Below are 11128 nucleotides of genomic sequence, written 5' to 3' on the forward strand. Positions count from 1 at the left end.
CCCATCAGAATTCAATCTAAAACGTACCTGTTTTTGTGTATCAGAATGGTGTGCAATGCTGCCAGTGCCAACATGATGTGCCCTTAGTAAAAGATTTGTTTCCTTTTATGCCTGAATAAAGAAACACATAGGCCTTGGCTACACTTGGGAATTCACAGCGCTGCCACGGCAGCGCTGTGAAGCGCGAGTGTAGTTGCGCCACCTGCGCTGCGAGAGAGCTCTCGCAGCGCTGTATGTACTCCACCTCTCCGAGGGGAGTAGCTTGCAGTGCTGGGAGCAAGTGTGCAGCGCTGCAGGCGCTGATTACACTGGCACTTTACAGCTCTGTGCTGGGGGGTGGGGGGGGAAGGCGTTTCACACTCCTGAGCGCAGCAAGTTGCAGCGCTGTATAGTGCCAGTGTAGCCAAGGTCATAGATAAAGGGGCCTGTACCCAGTTAGTTAATAGAGGATCACCACAATATGTGGCTTCTGGGCATGGTGGTTTCTAAGTGTAGTTTTTTCATCATTGGTAGCTGGAAGAAGAATAAAACAAAAAACTAAAGTCAAGCAAGGAGAGGGAGACAACATGAGTTGAAGGGGGGGAAAGAGAAGAATGAATCAAAGTGCATAAAATTTGTTTTGTGATGGAGACTGTATTTCAAGGCTTTCTCTTACACATTCTGTAGATACTAGGGGGTGTGTGTGTGTATATGTATATATGTGGGGGAGGGTTTAGATTTAGAAACCAAAAATAGAATTGCGGTCCTCATTGAGGTTCAACAGAACTGCTCCTGATTTATAACATTTTTAAAGGGAGGTACAACTTTAAAAGTTTTAACCATTCTTAATGACTACAATCTTCAGCTTCTACACTTACTCCTGGATCTCTTGGTGGGTGGGTAGGTGGATTTAATCAGCTTTTTTTAAAAAAATTCTCTTGTTGCTATATAATAGACATAAGAAAAAGTGGAAACTCATTGGCTAGGGAAACTATGGCACTAATTGCACACAGAATACTGACAAGCCAACAAAAATGGGGCAGTGAGAGGACTTTGTTTACTTAATAAGTAGTATGAGAATAGGATGAAATTCAAATAAGTGTGTGTTAAGTAGACCATATTCCTTTAAATTAGATTTTTATAAAAATTCCTTATGCACCTTCTTTCACAAACATACAAATTTACCAGAGACCAGATGGGACAAAGGGCTGATCAGTTTTTTTGTATTGCTTTAAGTATGTTTGAAACTGAGTATAATTAAGGCTGTACAACCCCCAGTATGCATGTAGTTATAGTGCAAATAAAGGCACTTATCACAGTAGACTTACAGAAATAAGTTTAAATCACTTTTCTACTGATATAAGGCATGGTGTGCATTACACAGTCTTGCCAGCACAGCTATGTTGGCTGGGAATGAGGGAAAAATTGTGCTTTCTGCTCAACATCGGTGTGTTGACAAAACTGCTCGTGTAGATGCAACTGTGCTGTCAGAAGAGTATTTGTTAGCTACACCATCTCCCTCAATAACATTAGCTATGCTATGTCAGCAGAACAACTTCTGCTGGGAGTTTACACTAAGATTTTTCTGGCGTACAGCAATGGAAAAAATAAGAGGGCAAAAAGTGGGGGAATGAGGACCTACATACATAAACCCCGCGCGGATGCAAATTTATATCCACAGATATAAATCGATATCCGTGGAACGGCAGGGCTCTCCCAGGAACCGCAGCAGTGAAAGGAGCAAAATGTGGGGCTGCCACTTCCAGGAGCCAGTGCTCTGTGCCAGTAGCTCCTCTAGCGTAGCTGTAATGCCCCCAGCCTTGCCCCCTGTTTAGGGACGATTCAGCTGTGCCGAAGGAGGTGCGGGGCACTGGCTGCTGGGAGTGGCAGACACACGTTCTCCTTCTTTCACCCTTGCGGTTTCGCGGATACCTATTTATATCCGCTCAAGGCTCTATGCATACCGTAAAACTTGATCCTTTAGGGTTTTAGTGGCATGAAAAACGTTTTTGCAAAATCTGTCAGTATGGAGAGGATGAAGTTGCCCAGGGCTGTAGTCTTAAAAATCCCATATTTTGGTGAAATTAGTTAATGTTTACTTACAAGGGACTATCAAAGTAATCAATTCATAAATAAGGCCCTACTTGAATTGCGAGATTGTCAAAAAATTGTCGCTGAGTTGCAGACAAGCCAGGGAAAAGTGTGGAAAAGTAATAATGGACCTTATTATTTGCAGTAATAAAGTCATTATTACTTTTCAGCAATTTTCTGCTGTCAGCCACTCGGGGCTGAGAATGTAGGTCCCTGTAGTCAAAATTGCAGTGGAAGCCTAATATTGCAGAATCAGCAATTTGCCCAATATCACAAGTTAATTAGTCATAAAACTTCTTAAAAAGTTTGTTTAAAAATATAACTGTTTAGAGAATTCTCTTCTGTAGAATTTTGTGTAAATCAAGTTAAAAGAACATTACTTGTAACAGGTACTTCAAATGACTTCAAGTATGGATTGTTGCCGGGTACTTCAAATGACTTCAAGTATGGACTGTTGCCGGGTACTTCAAATGACTTCAAGTATGGACTGTTGCCGGAATCTTGGCCAAAAGAAGCTTGGGAAAATGGCAAGTAAATTTTTTTCCCCTTCATAGCCCTCTTTTTTTTTTTTTTTTTTTTTTGGGGGGGGGGGGGGGGTCCAGTTTCTTGTACTATTTAATGGTCGTATAGATTATAAGGCCAGAAGGGACTGCTGTGGTCATCTAGTATGACTTCCTTGAATTTATTCTTGTTATATGAAAAAATTAAAAAAATCCTGGGTTATAGCAATCTTTCTCATTGACAATGTCACAGTAGCTTTTCCCAAAGCAAACTATAGCCAGTTTGGCTTTTTTTTTAAATATTAGGCTCTTACTATCCATTTAGGATAGATGGATTAGCATACAGATAAACTAGATTTGATCTTCAAATATGTAATGCTTAACTCTGAAAATTGTCACTCTACATATTAAGTTTTGGTTAGCGCAATTCATATTTCCTTTCAGCATGGCTAAAAGCATCTTCTCTTCAGACCCATGTTGGGTGGTCTTGCCCTTCTGGGAGTAACATCTCCTTCGCCCCCACTGTATAGATCTAGCTACGGAGCTAGTTGTAGAGAAATTCTCTGAAGATTTTGAGAATATACAAAGAAGCACTGTCATGTAACAAACACATTAATAAGACACACCGCTTCTCAATAAAGCAGCTATATTAGGAACATACAGGAGTGGGTAGTAATATGTAGCCCTTGTATCCCTTATCAAAACTCCAAGTGCTTTATGAAGGAAGGATGATAATATCCTGACACTTATAGGTAGGAAACTGAGGCAAAAGGAGGTGAAATGACATGCCCACGGTCACTTGCCAGCATGCCAGTGGCAGAGCTGGAAAAAGAACCCAGGTCACTTAAGTCCCAGTCCAGTATTTTATCTACTAGGAGGAACTTCCTCAACATAATACTTCATGCAGGGTCTTAATGTTACGCTAAAGTTTTGTATCTGCCTCTCCCCCTCCCATCCTTGCAGGCATACATAAGTAAGGCTAAGATTTTGTCACTGTTTTTTGTAAAAGTCATGTGCAGGTCACGGGCAATAAACAATAATTCATGGAGCCTGTGACCTATCTGTAACTTTATTAAAAATAGGTGGGGGCAAGGCTAAATAGGGAGGAGAAATGGAGTCCTGAGGGGAGGTGGGGGGGAGAGGAGAGAATGATATGCCAGAAGCTGCTGCAGCGGGGGGCACAGCCTCGGGGGGTGTACAGCTCCCTGCTCTGGAGATAGATGCAGCTGTGGGATGGGTGCATGGCCCCAGCTGCAGCCGCCCCGCAAGCCTTGGCTGCATCCAGGAGGGGTTGCATGGCCCAGGAATGCTGTGGGGCAGGGGCGCACAGCCCCTGCTGCAGCTCCCGCCAGGGTGCTGGGGCATGCAGGGTCCTGATTCCAGATATCCAGCTTGCGGTTATGAGCTGTTGCAGCAGGGCAGGGGTGCACAGTCCTGCCTACAGCCCCCGCTTCAGCTGCTGACAGCTGAAGCAGAAGAAGTTGCAAAGGTCCAGTAAAGTCACGGAATCCGTGACCTCCATGATTAAATCATAGCCTTATACATTAGTATTACATTTTTAAATTGATTATTTTTGTTGGGATATTTTTATGGCACTCTTTTCTAAGGGGCTGTTTTTTTACTTTAAACCTACAATACCTGAATGCAGGGGTAGTCAATTGTTTCTCTGGAGTTAGGACCCTGACACACAATTTGTCACACTACAACAATAATAATGGTAATAAGTAAATAAGATTTTGCGGTCCATTTAAAAGTGTCTGATGGTCCGAATTTGGTCTGCAGTCCACCTACAGACTACCTCTGCCAGGTTCAGTCAGTTCTGGAATAAGTTTTCTTAAAGGTAAGTAGAATTCAAATAAGTTAGTTAAGGTTACGAGTCTGTTAGATGCAGCAAATGTGAGTGCTCAGCTATTGAAAGCCAAATTTTTGAAGACTACAAATACTTAATTCATTTGTACCATGGATTTTAAGTCTTTGCCCCAGGGAGCAGTAGTACCTTCTGTTCAGACACGCACAAGTCTTTGCTTTCTCCTTCCTGACATCGACTCCACAGAATCCATCTTGTGCATAGCCACATACCCTTAGAAAACCCGTTTTAAAAGTTTTGGTGGCAGTTAGGTCCATGTGCATGTATCTTCTGTTCCTGTTTTTCCCTGGAAAAAGAAGAACAGGATTATTTGTGGCACCTTAGAGACTAACAAATTTATTAGAGCATAAGCTTTCGTGGACTACAGCCGACTTCTTCGGGTGTGTGTGTGTGTGTGTGTGTATATATATATATATATATATATATGCGCTCTAATAAATTTGTTAGTCTCTAAGGTGCCACAAGTACTCCTGTTCTTCTTTTTGCGGATACAGACTAACACGGCTGCTACTCTGAAACCTGTTTTCCCTGGGTGAATAGCCATCCCCCATAATGGTTCCTGAGTTCTACTCCGTCCAACTGCACCATAGTCATAGAACCCATTCCTTTCCTTTTGTCTTATAGTAGTATAGTATCTTAACATTTCTTGTAATTTGGGTGTGTGCATGGCAGTTGAGCTCTACCATCCTTGGCCCATGGGTATAACTAGCTCTTACCTCCTGATGATACCTCAGTTCTTCACTACCTTTAGAAGCTGTATCTGAGCTCTGAATTAGAGGGGAAGAAGGGAGGGTAAATGAGGTTCTATGGAGACAATACATAAGGAAATTAATGAAGTTAAGTAATTTTATGACTATTCTAAAATTATAATAAACTCACTGTCAATGTAGTGAACCAAAATACCTTCCATATTTTTAACAAATGTATATACAAACCAATAAAAAGAGGTTTTGTTTTGTTTTGTTTTCCCCTTCTGCTTCAAAGAATTGGCCTGTCCTTGGGTTCTGGAATTTTTTTGTATGAGAATGAGACTTCATGGGGTGTCTTTATTTACTAGATAGGCACCTACAGTCAAATCCTGCTTACTGGGCCTACTGTATCAGTGGACCCCAGGGCAGCACTGTTTTGACCTGGGTAACTTTGACATCCGTATGGTGCAAAAGCGTTTTGCTGTTTCAGCTGTACTAGAATGTGTCAGAGGATAATCTTGTTTTATTTTGTTCCATTACTGAACACCTGGGACTTTTTTTTTTTAGGTGATTCATCTGCTCTAATCATGAACAAACTGAAGTGTCCACACTGTAATTATGTAGCCAAATACAGAAGAACACTAAAGAGACACTTGCTCATTCATACAGGGGTGAGATCTTTTAGCTGTGACATCTGTGGGAAGCTGTTTACTCGAAGAGAGCATGTAAAAAGACATTCCTTGGTAAGTAACGTTTTCTGTATATGTCTTTTAAAGCTCTCAAATGTTTATCTTTGGTAGAAACCATTTCATAAGAGATTTGACATGTGAATAGTCTGTTTTACCGTGAAGTAATCAAGTTTGAGTCTACTTGGTGCCAGGACAACTATATCTCTCTTTAAATTCCCATCTGGAAATCGCACTATTGTCTGTGAAATTTGTTTCCAAGATCTTCCATGTTGATGGCATGATGATTTTGGGGCAGATGTTTTAGGAGGATTGAGGAAGTGACAGAAAAATAAGAGCAGAAATGCATCATTTTACAGGCTTAGTAGACCAGAAGAAGCCTTCCCTTGATGGGGCAGCAGTTGAATATAATAACATCCTTTCATTCTGTACTACTACTTCACCATTTTCTGCCCAAACTGACAACCCACTAGTCAATTTCTCCCAAGTGTCTTGTTGAAGTTTCAGAGTAGCAGCCATGTTAGTCTGTATCCGCAAAAAGAACAGGAGTACTTGTGGACCCTTAGAGACTAACAAATTTATTAGAGCATAAGCTTTCGTGGACTACAGCCCACTTCTTCAGATGCATAAAAACATTCTTATTATAAATATCATACTGTGGTTATGCTGGTATAGTTATAGCACTGTAACTGTTAACATATTCCCCTATAATCAAGGTCTAAATGTTATATGGTGAAATACCTCCCCTCCGACTAATTTTCATCTGGTTTTAAATTGTGTGTTTTCAGTGACTTGTTTGTTGAAAAACTATTTTCATATTGTATCCTTAAACAATAATGGAATGGTTACAAAACATATTAATTCAGTTGTATGCATAAGGAGTTCAGTCCCATATACAGGTCTTGAAAATACTCTCCATAGAGAAGTGGGAAGCTTTCCCTAAGGAATGAAGGGGCCTACGCCATTAATTTACGCAGGATTTAAGCTAATTTATTTTTAGTTTCTAGCCCTTAGAATAACAGTCTTCGAAAAGAGGATGCAGTGTAACTTTATAGCATCTTTTTTCAAGTGTCTATACAAAACTCTGTACAGCAGTAAAACGGACAATAATCAAGCCAGTCGTATCCCAACCAGCTGCTAAATCTGTAGGCAGGCAACAGCTAAGGCAGTGAAAATATTGCCTCTCAACCTTCAGAGGCCCTTTCGTCTCACTTCTCAGCAGTTGGCTAGCAAAGTTTGCATCAAAAACTCTTTTGAGGACTTCAAAACATGAACTGACCTCAAACAATTCATGCAAATTCAGCAAGTTTTTCCAAATGTTGCAAATGTGAGTTTCTTCTAAATAACATTTCTCTTCCTGTTTAGGTGCATAAAAAGGATAAAAAGTACAAGTGTATGGTGTGTAAGAAGATCTTCATGCTAGCAGCCAGTGTTGGAATAAGACATGGATCTCGACGCTACGGAGTTTGTGTAGACTGTGCAGATAAATCTCAACCAGGAGGGCAAGAGGGAGTAGACCAGGTGCAGGACACAGACTTCCCTAGGGATGAAGAGTATGAGGAAAATGAAGTCGGAGAAGTGGATGAAGAGTTAGTTGATGATGTAGAAGAACAGAATGACCAGTCTCGATGGGATGAATCTGGGGAAGTCTGTATGCCTTTAGATGACTGAGGGTGTACTGCTTAAGGATGCTACAGTTGGATACTGTGGATTGACAATTTGAGTTCATGAACTGAAGGCTTGCAAAATATGGTACAGGCTGGATGGTAGTTATGTTGCTGTGAAAACTGTAGGGTCAAAGCCTTATAGCAAAAAAGGATTATTAAATTTTTTATGATATTTGCACAGGACTGTACAGCATACAACCATTTGGTTGAATTATACAGAGTCCTCACATCTAGTCAGTTATCAAAAGAAAATGTATTTTTTATTATTTATAGGATATAGCTACTTGGGTCCTATTCAGACATGGTAACTGTACTTATTATGTTACACATTCATGTATCCTTCAACATGAATGAAGAAAATTACAATCTTGTTATGGAAATACATGACAGCTTCCCCAAATCCAATCATAGTTTCAGCCATAGTAGTGGCTCTTATTTTCAAGAATAGGGCTTTTCCACACCACTCTTGCCTCCCCCTTACCCTTAATGGTCTAAACTCCTCAGTAACTTAAATATGCAGTATAGGTAATACCAACATGCTAATGAAATTGACTTATATTGGTTGGCTTTAAGCCAGCCTGTGGTGTAGGTGACAAGCACTGGAGAAGATAATATTGGCATTAATTTACTGACTTGATTTCTTGACAATTTTTGAATTTGCAAGAAAGCTATTTCTCTTTCAACAAATGCAGAATAATCACACGAGGAAAAATGATTAATACTGGGAGGATTGTGATTCAAATATGAGTAACTTTTTCCTTGCCACTTAGCAAATTTTAGTGTATTAAATACTTTCTGGCATTGCTGCCTGTTTTAGGTATCTTTTTGTTGGCAGCATTCCCTGTTGACCATCTTTTTTTCCTCCAGTGTATACCTCAGTCCAACACAAAGCTTAAAGAATCCCCAAAATGAAGAAAGTGTCATAGAAATATTATGACATCTGACTTTGTTTGTTAATTTACAATAAATGTCTGCTTTTGGCTAGTTTTGTTATGCAGTATGAATTAGACACTAGGCTGTTGTGCCCATTGTTATTCATTAAAATGAACACACATGATCTAATTTTTTTATTCTTTTGTATTTTTCTGGGGTGTTTCTAGTGTTTAATGTTAAATTATGTTTAACTTGGCGGCTTAATTTGATGGAACATTGTTAAAAAACAAAACCAAACCAAAAGCAAAGTGATATTCATTTGAGTTCACCATTTAGAATGCTCCACTCCCAACATTCTTTACTTCAGTTTTTGAGGAGGCATTGAAACTTGAATTTTTGTAGCCATGGACTTTTTTTCTAAACTTGTGATACTGTACCAATGATTTCAGGCCTCTTTCTGAGGGAGGGGAGGGTATTGCACCTTTAGGTTAAACTCCTTCGCTTCATCTAGCCTAATGAATTAGCTGATCATTGGACACTGCATTTGATGTAATACTATGTCACAATGAATAAATATGCACAGCATTTATCATAACACATAGCTAGGCCAGTGTGACTGTACTGTATTAAAAAAAAAATTGAGGGTCCCCATATTTTCAGCTTTTGTTTTAATTTTAAAATGAGTATATTTTCCTATTTTATATCAGGTAACTAAATTATGCTAGTTGTGTGGAAAACTTTGAACTATTGCTTTGACGGACAGAATCTTAATGGTGCTCCATCTGATCAAAGTTGGTATGTATTTAAAGAGACAAGCTTTACTGTTGTCCTTTTATTTCAGTAGAACAGTGATTTAATGTTAGACATTGTTTCTGCAGGATGAAAGTGAGATAAGTTGAACTACAGTTATATGGGTATTAAAATGCATCTTTTTTTATCATCCAGTTGTTTCATGGGTAGTTTCCACAGCACTATAAACCTGACAGATGACTAGCTTTTTGGTTTTTTTTTTTTTTTTAAACTGAAGAATATATCTTATTCTCATTGTTCTAGACTGAAATGTGTAATTCTGGTGGGGTCCAAAGTAGAAATTAGTTGGGCAAAGATCCTATGAAAAAGTATTTTAAACATTAAAAGTAATGTTCTGCTTTGTGAATATGTAAGTATAGCATAAAGATTTTTCCATCCCATTTATCCCCTTTAAAACCATAGTTTACAATTGGTAGATCTGTCTATATATATATAAAATATGAAATTCATAAAATATGAAATTCACCTAAATCTGCTTTATTAGAATACAGCTCACTTAATGCTTAGAAACTGGACCTGGCTTTACATTCTTAATGTATTTTACTTTTTTCTCAAGGTATGAACTTATTCTCTTGAACCTGAATCTTCTTTTACTACTTAAATCATTTATGTATATCTGGTAAATTATGACCAAATTTGTTGTTAGATTGCATACAGTAAATTGAAATATACACTTGGTACACTACAGAATTGTTGTGCTTTTGTTCTGGTTATATTTTGAAAAACAGGGTTTAATATAGATTGAGTGTAACTTATAAATATTCAAACATTCTTATAATTGATTGGCCTTAGACTCTTCTGTTGTAGCGTGACAATCTTTATATGCTTAGTAACATTTGACTGTTTGGTGTCAGAAATTCTGTTTTCTTAATGTAACACGAGAAGCCCTTTAGTCACCTGGTGTGAAATAGGTAAGTACAGGAGATGCGCTTATTCAGAACATGGTTTAAAACCTGAATACTCTGAGTTGGTGGTCGCTCAATATTTTTCATTTTAAATAAATGATAAAATAATTGGGAGCTGTGATTTAGAACAGTGAGTAGAAAAGCGACACAGTGGGTTTGTTTCGCCACCTTTATATTATATTATAAAGAAGCAAAAAAGACATACCCTTCCTTTTGCAGGCTTCCTATAGTGCAGAATGGATTTTTTTATTTTGCAAAACTGTGATGACTGCTCTTTAGAAACTCATGTAGGGCATTTCTTTTGAACCACTTGTTCGTGAGGCAGGGTGATAACATTTATAGGATGCAGACACATGATTTTGATTGGTAATTTCATTCTCTTTATCAAACTTCTAGCTACACCTAAAATAGATTAAAACGTGTCATAAATTACTCAAACGTCTATGTACACACACATTAATAGCATACAGTGTCCCAGGAGCATCTTCTCATTGTAATGTTAAAGGTCTGAAACACAAAGATGGACTTTTTTCCATCACACAAGAAATTCACAGTTAAGAATCTGTTGTAGGAGTTAATCTATTTTTTTCCTAAGTGAACTTAGTCTTTGTGTCTGAGTTCTGGAGACTGATATACATGATCCTCAATAGATATAGCACAGGCAGCAGGAGTTGAAGCTACCAGTCACAATAGTAAAACACTTTTTTGCCTCTCTAAATGGATACTATACATCGCGGCTCTGTTTTTATAGCTTGATGCTACCCAAACCTTTTATTTCGATTTTGAGGGGAATGGTTATCAGCCGATAACTTTTTCTTTAAGTCCTGGACACCAGCCTCCAATGAACTTCTTGTCTCCCAACAGCTGGCTTAACTCTGTCCTTCTGAGAAAAGCTTTGATTGTTATTTGACATTGGCTTTAAATTGGTAAGTAGAGCTCTCCTTAATAGAGTAGAGATGGCTTGGGTTTTTTTTTTTTTTTTTTTTTTTGCTTGTCTTTCAGATTCTTAATTCTGTTCAGCCAGAGTTTGGGGAGGCGCTTTACTACTTAATATGCCTCCA

The 11128-nt window shown here is 38.6% G+C and overlaps 1 protein-coding gene across 1 annotated transcript in view; it reads left to right on the forward strand.

Moving 5' to 3' along the window:
- ZBTB10 (zinc finger and BTB domain containing 10) overlaps nt 1-9847 on the forward strand; it is a 32508-nt gene extending 22661 nt beyond the window's left edge. The window contains exons 3-5 of the mRNA XM_034763177.1: nt 2460-2597; nt 5694-5869; nt 7178-9847. Of these exons, the coding sequence (XP_034619068.1) occupies nt 2460-2597; nt 5694-5869; nt 7178-7483 (620 nt within the window). The 3' untranslated portion in view covers nt 7484-9847. The remainder of the gene's footprint in view (nt 1-2459; nt 2598-5693; nt 5870-7177) is intronic.
- The last annotated feature ends 1281 nt before the right edge of the window (nt 9848-11128 follow it).

Source organism: Trachemys scripta, chromosome 2 (genome assembly GCF_013100865.1).
Source record: "Trachemys scripta elegans isolate TJP31775 chromosome 2, CAS_Tse_1.0, whole genome shotgun sequence".
Classification (NCBI taxonomy): domain Eukaryota; kingdom Metazoa; phylum Chordata; order Testudines; family Emydidae; genus Trachemys; species Trachemys scripta.